General features: G+C 44.6%; 1 protein-coding gene across 1 annotated transcript in view; it reads left to right on the forward strand.

The window, feature by feature from the left end:
• Positions 1 to 505: 505 nt before the first annotated feature.
• The window catches only part of LOC139407370 (sodium/potassium/calcium exchanger 4-like), a 42,504-nt gene continuing 26,127 nt past the window's right edge, over positions 506 to 16,882 (forward strand). The window contains exons 1-2 of the mRNA XM_071151090.1: positions 506 to 1,325; positions 4,883 to 4,999. Of these exons, the coding sequence (XP_071007191.1) occupies positions 1,169 to 1,325; positions 4,883 to 4,999 (274 nt within the window). The 5' untranslated portion in view covers positions 506 to 1,168. The remainder of the gene's footprint in view (positions 1,326 to 4,882; positions 5,000 to 16,882) is intronic.

A 16,882-nucleotide genomic window follows, 5' to 3' on the forward strand; every position in this document is an offset into this window, starting at 1 on the left:
TATAACTCAAGGTGAGGGCACAACCAGGTATATTGGTACCTCGGAGCTATGGGATCTTTCACCTCAATTTTATACAGGTATATCAAACTGTGAATATCCCAGTAAGCAGGGTCAGTCAGTTTTTAAAGGGTGTATGCTAAGGAAGGATGCAGACAGATATTAGATTGCGTTTCTCCAATACTGCAGCACTCTAAGGGTCTGGGTATCTCTTCCGTAGCATGATATGGCTTGCCTCACCTCAGCCGCACTGATCCAAGCCTATTTTGCCTCAGCGGCAACCTGCGAATAATGTGTGGTCAAATAAGAGGCGTTGTCGTTCAGAGTGATCGATACCCGGCTGTCATGATGGTCCAGTTGTTTTCAGTTCAGTTGTAACCGAGCTCTCTACGAGAGAATGATCTATTGTTGCACACTATCACGTGTCTGCGCATGACACCCTCGGAAAAGTTGCAGTTGGCAGAATCCGGCGAAGTGTTATCATAACAACCAAAAACTGTACAAGAGGACTACACCTGGAACGACGGAGTTAATGATTGTTTCATCATCTGCGGGTCTATTCTTCTGCACTAGGAAGTTAAGGGGAGGTGCCATACCGAGGTGACATGACTTTGCTTCACGAATGTAACAATTAGGCGAACCTTGATGAAATCAGATTGGTTGCAATTAATATGCGGCGGCAGAACGCAGTTGGTGCGTGTAGCCTAGTTCTGCAGCCACATCCAGTTTAATCATTTCATTGAAGAGGATGATTTAAATTGATATTCAGTAGTAGATTTTGTGCTAATTTGAAGGCAACCAGTGATAATTCGTTTCAAATGAAATGGAAGCTTATTTGCTAAAATTTAAAGGGCAGAATCTGGGATTTGCGAGGGAATGCTGAATTGATTGGAGACCATCGGAATTGCCCGCCCTGTGTCATTCATTACCTGTTGTGCAGGCACGGAATTTTCACGCGCTGTTCTAGCAATCAAACAGCTGAACAGCCTTGTCTCGGCGGCACATGCAAACCGTCCGCTCCACCACTTCCCATCTGCGCTCCGGGCACTTCAAATGAGGACCGCGTCCCGAGCCTATTCTATGTGAAGCTGCGAAAACGGGCAATTCCTTCGGTCTCTCCCGTCTGCAGTGAGGCAAGGACGAAAAGTCACGGTTTGGCCGAGCTGCAGCCATGGACCAGGACGAGAACAAGAGCGTCTCGAAAAAGACCATAATCGCAAAGATTTTCAAAGTTCGCAAGAGGAGAGAGATGCTTTTCGTGCAAGTGTGTTTTCTCTGCAGTGTCCTCTTCATGGCGTGGAGCATGTCAGCACTTCTGACAAAGACAGGTGAGTGTGAGCCGTGGAAACTGCTGATAAACGCGGGGCAGGGAGGACGAAGCGGAACAGCTGAGAATTCTGCAGTGTAATGGTGCACCCTTTAACCAGCTAGCCATTAACTATATAGTCTACCGAGAATTGTATTTCGCCACGGTCATAAAAATACATTTTCAAGGACATGCAAGCGGAACATTCAGTCCAAATCATTTATGGTGCCCCCCCCCTTTCCATATATATTTATCTGCATCAAACCGATGGAGAGAAGATGGAACCACCGATAGTGCAGGGTTATTACTCTTAATTATTCAGTGCAAAATGCGTAACGTTTGCTTTATACCAGTGTCGAGAGAAACGGCATCTAGTTTCATTGTCGACGCAGTGGCTGTAGCCTAGCTTATGTTTGGCTCGGCATTCCGCACGCTGTCATTAAATAATTCACATGTACCTGTTAATTGTGAGGGAACCACACTGATATATTTTTCTTCCTCGTTGTCGAGTATGCGTCGGTCTGTCCATATGCCGCAGTGTGCGCAGAGGCAACGACACGTTTCTAAGAGAAGCGGCCACGGTGGCTAACACATTGACAAGCATGTAGCAGCCTACATCACCTCGGATGAATCATGGAACCCCACAAATATTTGGAAGTTGCTTATGTGTTGGTCGACATTTTGGGTTGAGCGTTGACAACCTATGGCAAAATGTGCCTGTGCCAGGCGCATCATCAGTCACCCAGCGGTTGAGAGAAAGGGAGCGAGTGAGCGTAGGCTTGTGGTAATGCTGGCATCATCGCGTCTCGCCCGGGGCTTCACACACCATTGCACACTGGATCACCTTAATCACTCTCCAGCATCTTGCTCCTTGGTTCCACAAGGAGTTGGAGAGATACGATTACGCAGAGGCCGTAGAAGATTACACTCGTTTGGGACATTGGTTAAACATGAGGAGTTCTCTGTGTCTCTCTCTCTCTCTCGATGGCTAATACATTATTCGCAGCTGCTCAGAGGTGTGCTTTGTGTAAACTTAAGTTTCAGATGGCTTACCATGCATGATTTTTGTTTGTGTGTGTGACATGCCCAACAACCAAAGGACATGTACCCCCATGCAGGACTCACCTCAGGTGTGTGTGAACATTTACAGGCTCACAGAATCAGATTTCCCCACAAATTAGGATGATGTAGGTATACCTGAGCTGTCAAGGTGAAACATTGGTAGATGTGCATTTGAGCAAGGCACTTAACCCTGATTTGCTCCAGGGGCACTGTAGTACTACTGACCCTGTAAAACAACACATGTCACTGCACCTATGCACTGTATGTGACAACAAAACATGAATGAAATTAGATGTGTGTGTGTGTGTGTTTTATCACACAGACAAGTATCCCTGTAAATTGGCTTTTGAACAGAACATCATATGTATGACTGATAAGTGCTGTCCCTCAGACTGTCTTCATCTTGTTCTGACACGAATGGAGATTTCACCCGAGATCAATTATCAATGGCTGTCAAAATCGGCCTAATGTGATTAGGCAGCCATGTTTAGGATGGACACCATAAGCTTGGAGCGCGCACACACCACATAATCCTCCAATTTCAAAATGAATCTATTCACCTGACATTTACATTCAGAGTAATATTAACGTACACAGGGGAGACAGCATAGAAGGCCATCCTCTCTGCCTGCAGTAGGCATGTAGGTAAGGAATGAGCACAATCTGATTTGTTCTCAATTCTTTTAACCCTCCACCTCCTACCCAGTAGCAGAACATGTCCATCTGATGTCAATCACTCTGACCCTTGAACTCAGAAACAAATACATCGGCACACAATGTGGTGTAGGCTTATGTCAGCGCTCACGGATATATTGGAATTTTTATTAATTACATTACAAACAACAAAAGGCTTAAAAGATTATTCTGGAATGATATCACGCAGATGAGCTCATCTCCAAAAGGCTCTCTGGGGACCAAAGTAATGGTTTGGCTTTATTTAGCATTTATTCAAGGTTGCTGACGTGTGCCGTGGTTGTCGGCCATTAAGAGGTTATTTGATGAGGGGGCATGCTGTGTGAACGCCAACCATGTTGGGACATGGTACATGCTTGATGGTCACCTTTTGTGAGGTGAGGCAGGTGTTTGATCAGAGAACAATATAACCCCTCACCCCTCCCCCTGTACTCATCCTTCACCTCCCCTGTACTCTTCCCCCCCCCCCCCCCCCCCCCCCCCCCCCAACTCATCTGAATGCACTCCATGCTGCTCTCATTCTTGAACCACCATCAGAATAATAACCAGGCATTCATCATGACATACTATGTCTCTGTCCCCTCTCTAACTCTGGGACTAATGTAGTGCCAAGCTGAATGGACCAGATAGATGGGAATTGAGTGCTGGACTACTTAAGGGTTATGCTTCTCTGTTCTGTCAAGGAGGGAGTCTCCATCAATTCTCACCTCCAGTCTGATTGGAGGAGGTGTATGTCTCCATGATGGACAAGGTAGAGTACGGCTGACTGTGGTTACAGAGCCAGGGCCCCGGTCTGACAGGTGTGTGTGTGATGTTGATGCGATGGAATGGAGAGGTGGCTGGGACATCAGGGCAGGGAGGGGAGCTGCTCATGGCAGAGATTGATCGGCATCCTTGGTCCGTCTCCCTTGCCAGCTGATTGGACCAAGTTGCAGGATGATTTCCCCCTCCATTTCTTTCCCTCTCTCTCACAGCATAATGCAGTCAAAGGTAGCTAGGATGCTCCTCTGCTTGGTTAACGTCTTCGTATTCTGACTCAAGACAGCAAATTAGTTAGGTCACAGAGAAAGGGGCTTAAAAAACCCCATCTTGTTTTGTCTTGCAATTTCCATGGATTCATCCTGAGGCTTTTATCTCCGATGGAATTCAGACGTTGTAACGCATCTTAATTGTCTTACCTCAAAGCTTAAGTCTGGTTGGTCTGTTCTGTTCTTCCAAAGACTTGACCAAAAGTCATTACCCAAAGGGAAAGGTTACTTAGTCATTTGGGTAGGACTGTAATAATTTTGTGTTGGTGGTTGAAATCAGTGAGCCTATAATCTAACTGGGGTCAAACACTGAATGCCTGCAAATCTGGGTTATTTGCTCATTAAAATGTCATTCAAAAGCTCTGGAAAACCTTTGAGAAATGACTGAACAAAAGCCACAAGCGTTGGAAGTTGGCCGTGTGTATGGGTGATTTGCATCCAGCAATCAGGAATTAAACAGTTCTCATTTTGTATTCATCCCATTTAAAACCCTTTGACACATTCAAACCTGAATGGAAGGGGGAAATGAACTAAATCCACTCCATCCAACAATGTGATTAATTATCAAGTGTGGTAGAAATGCATATACATTTAGTTTCAAATCTATCAGTTAAGCATCTTAAAGATATACATTTTAAGATGGTTGACATGATTTGTGAATGCTTCAGTGAATTTTGAGCATCTTTTTCACAGATACATTGGTTATGTTCGGTTCAGTGTTTACTCAGCTTCTTTGTAACACGGTTTATGATGAGCAAGGATACCCCCCCTTTTATAATATGTTTTGTTCTTCCAGGCCATGGAATGATCCTGGAGAATGGACACGAGAAGCACGAACATTGGGGAAGGAGGCTCATGGGACATGAACCCGACAACGACAATGAGACCGAGTCGAAGAACTGCACAGAGCCAGGTATGCTCCATCACTGGAGAAAACTACTGTCGTCATTGTTCTTAATGAGTTAGTCTTCTATTGGATGACATTGGCCCTAGTTTTGTATTTTATTATTTGAAAATCAAATTTATTTAGAAAGCCCTTTTTACATTGTCCAATGTCACAAAATGCTGTACAGAAACCCAGCCTAAAACCCCAAACAGCAAGCAATGCAGATGTAGAAGCACGGTGGCTAGGAAAAACTCAGGGTGCCGGGTGGAGATTATAACAGAACATGGCCAAGATGTTCATAGATGACCAGTAGGGTCAGATAATAATAATCACAGTGGTTGTAGAGGGTGCAACAGGACAGCACCTCAGGAGTAAATGTCAGTTGGCTTTTCATAGCGATCAGTCAGAGACAGCAGGTGCGGTAGAGAGCGAGTCCAAAACAACAAGTCTGGGTAGCAGTCACGGTAGCACGTCCAGTGAACAGGTCAGGGTTCCATAGCAGTAGGCAGAACAGTTGAAACTGGAGCAGCAGCATGACCAGGTGGTCTGGGGACAGCAAGGAGTCATCAGGCCAGGTAGTCTGAGGCATGGTCCTAGGGCTCAGGTCCTCCGAGAAAGAGAAAAAGTGTCGGGAGACACTGTGGCCCTGTCCGACGATACAGGCAGGATATAACCCCACCCACTTTGCCAAAGAACAGCCCCCACACCACTAGAGGGATATCTTCAACCACCAACCTACTACCCTGAGACAAGGCCGAGTATAGCCCACGAAGATCTCCCCCACGGCACGAACCCGAGGGGGGGCGCCAACCTGGACAGGAAGACCACGTCAGTGACTCAACCAACTCAACTGACGCACCCCTCCTAGGGACGGCATGGAACGGCAGCCCCCGTAATAGGGTTAGAGGCAGAGAATCCCAGTGGAGAGAGGGGAACCGGCCAGCAAGGGTAGTTAGTTGCTCCATTACCTTTCCGTTCACCTTCACACCCCTGGGCCAGACTACACTCAATCATAGGACCTGCTGCCTACTGAAGAGATGAGTCTTCAATAAAGACTTAAAGGTCGAGACTGATTCTGCATCTCTCACAAGGATATAGGCAGACATTACATAAACATTGAGCTCAATAGGAGAAAGCCCTGCCTCCAGCTGTTCGCTTAGAAATTCTAGGGACAGTAAGGAGGCCTGTGTCTTGTGACCGTAGTGTACGTGTTGTTATGTACAGCAGGACCAAATCGGAAAGATAGGTAAGAGCAAGCCCATGTAATGCTTTGTAGGTTAGCAGTAAAACCTTGAAATCAGCCCTTTCCTTAATGGGAAGCCAGTGTAGAGAGGCTAGCACTGGAGTAATATGATCAAATTTTGGGGTTTATTTAGTGCTTTATCCGGGTAGCTGGAGAGTAGAGCATTGCAGTAGTCTAATCTAGAAGTGACAAAAGCATGGATTAGCTTTTCTGCATCATTTTTGGACACAGTTTTTTTTAAATTTTGCAACGTTACGAAGATGGGGGAAAAAAGCTGTAATATTCTTGATATGTTTGTTAAAAGAGAGATCAGGGTCCAGAGTAACGCCAAGGTCCTTCAGTTTTATTTGAGACGAAAACTATTTTCACACTAAACAATGAAATGTATTTTATATTCGCAGTACTTTAGATACCCAGCCTAAACCCCCAAAGAGTAACTGATCAGTGTTACAGGGTTTATTGGTCAATGCAGAGATTTTCTTCTGGTCCATTGACCTGCATTCTGTGTTGTTTAGTTTTGCTCCAAGGCCATTTAAATCATTTGCATTGCAATACACACTAAAATACCAATTCTAAGTTTAGGTGTTGAATATGTTAGAGCAGCCTTGGTCCTCCTAGGAAGGAGATATTTTTGTGCAGTACACAGAAGAAACCACTGACATTGCTGAAAGGGTGTTCCACATTTGGCTTGATAAATTGTGATGAATGCTCAGGTGTGCATGAATTCTCATTAACAGTACACTGGTAACGACAACTAGGTATATCCTTTAAATGTATATCGTTTATGTATGAGCAGACTCCAGCTTCTGTTCCACTGTGATATTGCTGTGATTCCGATCATTAAATCTTCTAAACATGTTATATGACGTTATAGGGAGTTGTCCCTTAAACACTCAGAGGGTGACACAAGGTAACAGACACTTTGGAAGGTAATGACTGGCTATATACACTGCTCAAAAAAATAAAGGGAACACTAAAATAACACATCCTAGATCTGAATGAATGAAATATTCTTAATACATACTTTTTTCTTTACATAGTTGAATGTGCTGACAACAAAATCACACAAATTATCAATGGAAATCAAATTTATCAACCCATGGAGGTCTGGATTTGGAATCACACTCAAAATTAAAGTGGAAAACCACACAACAGGCTGATCCAACTTTGATGTAATGTCCTTAAAACAAGTCAAAATTAGGCTCAATAGTGTGTGTGGCCTCCACGTGCCTGTATGACCTCCCTACAACGCCTGGGCATGCTCCTGATGAGGTGGCGGATGGTCTCCTGAGGGATCTCCTCCCAGTACTGGACTAAAGCATGGAGTCTGTTTCTGACCGTTTTAGCAGACACATGCACATTTTTGGCCTGCTGGAGGTCATTTTGCAGGGCTCTGGCAGTGCTCCTCCTGCTCCTCCTTGCACAAAGGCGGAAGTAGCGGTCCTGCTGCTGGGTTGTTTACCTCCTACGGCCTCCTCCACGTCTCCTGATGTACTGGCCTGTCTCCTTGTAGCGCCTCCATGCTCTGGACACTACGCTGACAGACACAGCAAACCTTCTTGCCACAGCTCGCATTGATGTGTCATCCTGGATGAGCTGCACTACCTGAACCACTTGTGTGGGTTGTAGACTCCGTCTCATGCTACCACGAGTGAAAGCACCGCCAGCATTCAAGTGACCAAAACATCAGCCAGGAAGCATAGGAACTGAGAAGTGTTCTGTGGTCACCACCTGCAGAACCACTCCTTTATTGGGGGTGTCTTGCTAATTGCCTATAATTTCCACCTATTGTCTATTCCATTTGCACAACAGCATGTGAAATGTATTGTCAATCAGTGTTGCATCCTAAGTGGACAGTTGGATTTCACAGAAGTGTGATTGACTTGGAGTTACATTGTGTTGTTTAAGTGTTCCCTTTATTTTTTGGAGCAGTGTGTGTGTGTATATATATATAGCTCCTTTGTGACATGTTTGACCTAATGGAGATTGACAGTTTCTCATTACTGTCCACAAAGAGCACAACCGTTTGAGGGCCTCACTGGAAGTGTTGAAGGTTGAAGCATCCTGTTATTATAAGAGGAAGTTTGGTTTGTGTTGAATTGTTCAAGCAAAGCCTCCATAAACCTAATGAGTTAACACTTTTACTCTACAAATGTATTTTGTAGAGTTAATTTGTTGTTGTATTACTCTCAAAGTATATTGGATTTACATTGTCAAGTGCATAGAATTTTTGTTGTTAACTTTATTTAAACGCAGTAGGGTCCTTTTGAGACGAGTGCCAGTTGACAAGATTATGAGCTGGAAATCGTAGTACTTCTAATCCCGAGGGGGATTACCTTTATTCTCATCCAAGGCCTTCTTGCCCACTCCAGACAGACTGCCCCATTCATTCCTTCTCTCCTCTTTGGTTCTACATTCTCCTGGCCGACCAGATGTCTTTCTAATATGAAAATATGCTCATTTGACAGTCTGGTTGTGTTTCCAGAAATGTGCTCTAAGTGTGACCGGGACGACCATGTAGCATCCTGGCATCTCCCCCTCGGCCCCCTGGGACAGAGCAGGGAGAGTTGGGTTGGGGATGGCACCAGGGTAAACTGAATGGTTAAGAATGATTATTATCCAAGGCCTTTTTTATGCTGTTATTGTCTTCCACTTGCTTTGGTCTTCTCTTTCTTTAACATCATAATCTCTGCTCAGTAGGAGAAAGTCCTTTCCTGGGTTCACCAGAGGTGCTAATGTTGATCAGAGGCGGAGGACGCTTGATGAAGACCATTATCGTAAATGAGGTTTATTGGGCGTTTTAGCAATATTACGTTCTTAGAAATAGACTTTATTAAAAAAGCTAAGAATTATGTCGCTGGTACACTAGACTATGAAACACAGGCATTAAATGAATGTTTGATATTTGACTTCATTCACAGTATCATATCAACTGGAATGCTTCTGTATTCTTTTATTTTCTTGAGTCATCATTACCCCCTTTTATATAATTAAAATGTGTGTTTAGAGATCTCAATTCCCCTTTGACTGGCCCAATGATGAATGAGAACTGTAGTTCTGCTGGAACTGTAGTTCTGCTGGAACTGTAGTTCTGCTGGAACTGTAGTTCTGCTGGAACTGTAGTTCTGCTCTAAATGGTTCTGCTGGAACTGTAGTTCTGCTCTAAATGGTTCTGCTGGAACTGTAGTTCTGCTGGAACTGTAGTTCTGCTGGAACTGTAGTTCTGCCTAATTTGACAGCATATAATAATTCTGAGTGAAAGCAGTTCTGTTTTATTGCAAAACTTGAGTGTTTTATTAGCCCGTACAGGGGGAAGTGAACCAAATTGGCGAGTGAACAACTTGCTTTTGAATTGTACTTTTACAGGCACTTACTCGATTGCAAGGTTAAATCATAGGAGGAATACATTGACTTATTCCAGTAGCATAATTAATATGCTTATGGTGTATTAGAACAGAAAAAAAGCTAAGTGAAACTGAACCTTAAAGCAAAGGTTTTAGTATAGCCTTGTTTGTAGTATGTAATAATCCCTGGGGGGATTTTGATTACATTGTTTTTAGATACTCCATCACATTAATCTGCAGGAGAGAGGTGGAGGTGTGTGTGTACATGTTGCATGATTTGGCAGGGGTGATATTGGAAGGTGAGTCACACTGCCCACAGCTGAAACATCATGACACTGGCAGCCTTGAAACTGCAGTGTTGGTGTGTGTGTGTGTGTGTGTGTGTGTCTGTGAGGGAGAGAGGGCTGGAGAAAGTGCGGTACATTAAAGGCTGTAGTGTTGGGAAAATTGATTTAAGGGGCGATGGTTGGGCAGATGTGGAGCGAGCGGGTGACCCGTTAGAAACGGTAGCCTGCCGGTTGTTGCAGCCCGCCCTGCTCTCCAGCCCGCCCTGCTCTCCAGCCCGCCCTGCTCTCCAGCCCGCCCTGCTCTCCAGCCCGCCCTGCTCTCCAGCCCGCCCTGCTCTCCAGCCCGCCCTCCCTGCTTGCCATCTTTCGGTGGTGAGTCAAGCAGGTTAATCAACTCTGGGGAAACACCAGAAGGAAGCATTTTAAAAGGGGAATTACACAAGCAGGAGATTATGCTGCTGCAGCTTCCGCATATTGGAACATGACCTTCTTGCCTCTTTCTTGCTCGCATGCCAACAGGAAGAGCTATACAGGGCCCTGTTCATTTGGCACCAAACGGATGAAAGCGGACTGAAATGGGTCCAACAAGAGACGGGCATTTCCGTTTTCCATTGCAATATGTTTTTAAAACGTTGCAGGCACTAAATGAACAGAATCCAGTAGAATGGGTGAGTGACTGTCCTGTGCTGCCCAGGACCCAGTAGAATGGGTGAGTGACTGTCCTCTGCTGCCCAGGACCCAGTAGAATGGGTGAGTGACTGTCCTGTGCTGCCCAGGACCCAGTAGAATGGGTGAGTGACTGTCCTGTGCTGCCCAGGACCCAGTAGAATGGGTGAGTGCCTGTCCTCTGCTGCCCAGGACCCAGTAGAATGGGTGAGTGACTGTCCTGTGCTGCCCAGGACCCAGTAGAATGGGTGAGTGACTGTCCTGTGCTGCCCAGGACCCAGTAGAATGGGTGAGTGACTGTCCTGTGCTGCATGCAGCAGCTTCTCTCGTTCATGTCTATATGTTCATATCTATCTTGTCCAACACGCCCACATCAGACTCCCATTTATTCATGTATTTGTATTCAAGTCCCCTTCTCGCTCACCATTGAGAGGTTTGACTCAACACTTTTGTATATTATTCATGAGTGTATGGTATTTACATCAATTAGCTGTTTAGAGCAATGCAGCAATTTTATAATTCAGCCATGCATTGATTTGGCCACTAAGTACATTCTGAATAGGACCCACTGCTATAAACGTTTGTTGCATGTCCATGGAGTGATGCTTTAGGGGGACTTGTTTTACCTATCACCCCCATTACACAACTGAATATATACATTCCACAGCGGTTACCCCCTTTAGGTTATTGAAGCAGCAATCTACTGGTCCAACAAGTCTGCTTCCCCTCCCACCTCTACAACTAGCCTGCCCTGTCACTCTGCTGCCCTGTCACTCTGCTGCCCTGTCACTCTGCTGCCCTGTCACTCTGCTGCCCTGTCACTCTGCTGCCCTGTCACTCTGCTGCCCTGTCACTCTGCTGCCCTGTCACTCTGCTGCCCTGTCACTCTGCTGCCCTGTCACTCTGCTGCCCCGTCACTCTGCTGCCCCGTCACTCTGCTGCCCCGTCACTCTGCTGCCCCGTCACTCTGCTGCCCCGTCACTCTGCTGCCCCGTCACTCTGCTGCCCCGTCACTCTGCTGCCCCGTCACTCTGCTGCCCCGTCACTCTGCTGCCCCGTCACTCTGCTGCCCCGTCACTCTGCTGCCCCGTCACTCTGCTGCCCCGTCACTCTGCTGCCCCGTCACTCTGCTGCCCCGTCACTCTGCTGCCCCGTCACTCTGCTGCCCCGTCACTCTGCTGCCCCGTCACTCTGCTGCCCCGTCACTCTGCTGCCCCGTCACTCTGCTGCCCCGTCACTCTGCTGCCCCGTCACTCTGCGGCCCCGTCACTCTGCGGCCCCGTCACTCTTCTGCCCTGTCTACTACACTGACATATGATGTCTGAAGGGACTTGTGTGTTGTCAATCTACTGGAGCAGAAGGTGTATGTGTGTGTGTCAATGACATTTCTGTGTGTCTCTGTATGTGCACATCAAGTGTGTGTGTGTGTGTGTGTGTGTGTGTGTGGGTGTTGTGGAGTGGGTTTACCCAGCCATGTGACGGGGAGGCACAGCTTGGACTGGTACGTCAACCGCCACATGCCAACAGTGGGATTTGCAGTGTTGACATGGTTTCTAGGTGCCACGGCAACATGCTCAGATGTTCAGCCTGACCCTGACCAGCTCCCCAGAGCAGACGGTATAATGTGGGCCTCCATTGATGTCACATAATTCTTGTGTACCTAAGACATCATTGGCAGGCATAACGAATGACAATCTGGTCATGCAAATGAGTATTTATCTACAAATAATGAATTACGATTTGTTACTTGCAACTTTCATAATTTACATTTTCCAGTTGAATATTATGTTTTGCAGTATGTATTTCAGAAAATAGTCAACACCCTCTTGACCAATCAGAATGTAATATTCTGTCATGCTATGGTATGAATTTTAGTAATGGAATTTCTTGTGGGGAACCTTATTGATCTGGTTTAGTCCTTGGCAGAATGGTATCAGAACTGGCTAGTGTGATGAGTGGTTGGTCTGTCCTGATATGGGTCCAGGACAACAGATAGACGAACCCCTATACTGAGCCCTGTTATGTAAGGCCTCAGCATACATCTATCAGTCAGATTACAGACTAAATGCATTAAATTACAGCATAGTTAATGTGTTCTGTTTGATTATGGCTGATAAGTGAATGGACTTTTTGAAAGGTGCACCTAGGGCTTTTGCTGTGACCGTATTAACGCCACACCGGTGGTCATGAAGGCAGTCAAATTCCACGTGACCGTTCAGTTACGGTAATTAGGCTTCTTCAAGCTCTGATGTTGCTGATGGTCATTAGTAGCCTACCAAACTTGCTAACTGCCTGGTACTCAGCACTCTATTGTCCCTCTAATCACTCTGACATCAATGCAAATGTACTTGAACATCTAATCAAACACTTAATGAAAGCCCATGAGCTCATGTTGCCCAACATTTCTGTAGGCTATGCAATTGTAGAACAGAGTGATGGCCTCTATTTTAAAAAATGAGGATCCCATCAGCTTTCTATAGGCTTACTATTTATTTATCAACTTTTATAATATTTAGGCTATACTCCTGTTGTAAAGAGAAGCAATGTGCTATCTGGCTGGCATGAAAATAAATGCATGATAATGGTCCATTCTAAATCAAAACTAATTTCACACATCTTATTTAATAAACTCAACAAAAAAATAAACATCCCTTCTTCAGGACCCTGTCTTTTCAATTATAATTCGTAAAAATCTAAATAACTTCACAGATCTTCACTGTAAAGGGTTTAAACACTGTTTCCCATGCTTGTTCAATGAACCATAAACAAATAATGAACATGCACCTGTGGAACGGTCGTTAATTACCTACCCTCTGTAAGCTGTTAGTGTCTTAAGGTCACAGTTAGGACACTAAAGAGGCCTATGTTTTCATATCTACTGACTGAAAAACACCAGAAGAAAGATGCCCAGGGTCCCTGCTCATCTGTGTGAATGTGCCTTAGGCATGCTGCAAGGAGGCATGAGGACTGCAGATGTGGCCAGGGCAATAAATTACAATGTCCGTACTGAGAGATGCCTAAGACAGCGCTACAGGGAGACAGGATTGACAGCTGATTGTCCTCGCAGTGGCAGACCACGTGTAACAACACCTGCACAGGATCGGTAGATCCGAACATCACACTTGCGGGACAGGTACAGGATGGCAACATCTGCCCGAGCTACACCAGGAACACACAATCCCTCCATCAGTGCTCAGACTGTCTGCAATAGGCTGAGAAAGGCTGGACTGCAGGCTTGTATGCCTGTTGTAAGGCAGGTCCTCACCAGACCTCACCGGCAACAACGTCGCTTATCGGCACAAACCCACTGTCACTGGACCAGACAGGACTGGCAAAAAGTGCTCTTCACTGACCAGTTGCAGTTTTGTCTCACCAGGGATGATGGTCAGATTTACGTTTATCATTGAAGGAACGAGCTTAACCCCGAGGCCTGTACTCTGGAGGTGGAGTTTCCGTCATGGTTTGAGGCGGTGTGTCACAGCATCATCGGACTGAGCTTGTTCTCATTGCAGGAAATCTCAATGTTGTGCGTTACAGGGAAGACATCCTCCTCCCTCATGTGGTACCCTTCCTGCAGGCTCATCCTGACACGACCCTCCAGCATGACAATGCCAGCAGCCGTACTGCTCGTTCTGTGTGTGATTTCATTGTTCTGCCATGACCAGCGACAAGCCCAGATCTCAATCCAATTGAGCACGCCGGGGACCTGTTGGATTGGAGGGTGAGGGCTAGGGCCATTCCCCCCTGAAATGTCCAGGAACTTGCAGGTGCCTTGGTGGAAGAGTGGGGTATCATTTCACAGCAAGAACTGGCAAATCTGGTGCAGTCCATGAGGAGGAGATGCACTGCAGTACTTAATGCAGCTGATATGTGGCCAGATACTGAGGTACTTTTGATTTTGACCCCCTCCCCCCTTTGTTCAGGGACACATTATTTCATTTATGTTAGTCACATGTCTGTAGAACTTGTTCAGTTTGTCTGTTGTTGAATCTTATGTTCATACAAATATTTACACGTTAAATTTTCTGAAAATAAACGCAGTTGACTGAGGACCTTTTTCTTTTTATGCTGAATTTATATGTAAAGACAAGATTAACCCTCCTGCTGTGTTCTGGTCAAAATGGACTGATTTTGGTTTTCTCTCTGAAAAAATGTAGCTCATTTAATCTGATTGTCATATAAGGTTCCATGACTTTGTCCACACAGGGCATCTGAACACACAAAATACATTTGGATGATTTTCATTACATTTTGCGTGTTTTATATACCTTTTGTTCACCTGTGACCGGTCATTAGAAACGAATGGGTGAGACTACAATTAGTGTAGAAAATTGAGTTCAGGCACATGCCCATTCATCAGATGGACACTCTTCCTCTCCCAGGCCCCCACATACATGTGTGTTTGAGCACACACACCTCACTCCCCTTTTTGGCTTCCATGACAACCCCCTTTCCCCAATAGAATCTTTCCACCACGGGAACCACACCTGTTGGCATTCTCACAAACAATCGCAACATTGTTTCAATAATATATAGAACTTCTCTCGCAGCTCCGGTGTATATAATGCTATTTTGAGGCCTTGCTCACAATCCATTCTGTGGCAGCACAATGACCAAATGATATACTGTATGTGAGGCTCGTGATCATATCTTTGATCATGACACTGGTGAGGAGAGAGTCCTTGTTAAACTTGGACACAAAGTCTGTGATAAATAGCACCATATGTTTAATCTGACTATTTGTTATAGTCAAAATAATCCATACAGTAATGCTTTTTTAAACTCAAAAACGAGTTGAGGCCTATAAATAGCAAATATAAGTTCAAACTTGTAATGTTCACAAGAACTTAAATTGATAAAAAGATCTAACACAACATTAGGTGATAATATATGTATTATGGATTTTATAATCAGCTAAAACGGGGCGTTCATTTTGGACCAGGTACACAGAATTAATCAACATGAAACGAACACAACAGGAGGGTTAAATCAAAAGTCTGATGCGTGACAATATTAGCCAATCACTTGTGAATTATATATTTTCACTGACTTTTTAAAATCTTAGTCGCCTATATGTTTTGATAAGGTTTGTATCACAACGAAAGTGGCCAAATAACTACTTAAAATTAAGCACATTCATCTACGTACTTTACAAAGATTGTAGAGCCCAACATAAGCAGCACGTTTCAATTTTGGGGAAGATCATTTTCGCCATGAAAATGCACCTTTTGTAGTAAAAGCATTACATGCATATTTGCATTTAAGGTCACTTTTGATAATGGTGTTTTCCCGGTAATGGAATATTTGCTTATAGCGTACTGGCATGTGCTCATTGCTGTGCTTATGTGAATAAATAGCATATTAATTAATTTGGGATCTATCGTATCTATCCCACAACTGTCCCAGACTATGTTTGGAATATTTATTTCTCACAAAAAAATAGGTCAACTTTTGTACTATGGGGGACCTTCAATTATGCACCTCGGAATTGGATAATAATGCATACCCCGATGTATCAGGATTCGCTTGTAGCCCGTGAGAAAGACCCAATCACGTGATGGAGAGCCACGTGAGGTGCTTCCCAGCGCGCAGTTCTCGGGGAGAAGGGCACAACGCAGCACTACGGGTCACGGACACAATGGCCACTGGTCACAAAAGTCATGGATTATTTTAGGGTGCATTATGGCCACACAAAGGGGATGCCGCCGGGAAATTCAAGGCATTGCTTGTCAAATTGTGAATTAAATAAACAAATAAAAAATCATCATTAGAGTCGCATCATGCTGACTTACAATGTATTACAAATCAAAACATATAGCCCAACGTTTGTAGAACAACTAAAGTTACATTAACTAATTTAAGCATCTAGGAGTACCTATTTCTATGTTAAGTCCTCAACACAGAATAGCCGCATATGCGCGCTCCCGCAAATCCTTTAGAGAAAATATCCGTTCTATTCAATTCAGCTTTGTTCAATTTATATTCTTAATACTATAAAATAATGCCACGGAATTTTAAGCAAATCTTGTCTGCTAAATGAACTAGTGTATCCCACAGCCATTTGGCATAGCCAGATCAGGACCTAACATAAGGACAACTCAGAGCATGTTATTCTGTTCTTCTGAAATAGACTACATTTTCTTCATATCATGTTGCTTTAGACCTGTCTAAAATAATGGATTTATTATGACGGTGTAGACTATTACATGGATTTTTTTAGACTTTTTTTAAAAATGTAGATGTTCCAAAGGTCTGAATCAGTGGCTGTGTGGAAGCCAGAAGATGCTAAATTAGTTTGTTCATTAACGTTCAATTACCGTGAGACCGACATTCATTTGCATGACAATCACCAGCTGATGCAATTTTGTGA

The sequence above is a fragment of the Oncorhynchus clarkii genome, chromosome 4 (assembly GCF_045791955.1).
Source record: "Oncorhynchus clarkii lewisi isolate Uvic-CL-2024 chromosome 4, UVic_Ocla_1.0, whole genome shotgun sequence".
In the NCBI taxonomy this organism is placed as follows: domain Eukaryota; kingdom Metazoa; phylum Chordata; class Actinopteri; order Salmoniformes; family Salmonidae; genus Oncorhynchus; species Oncorhynchus clarkii.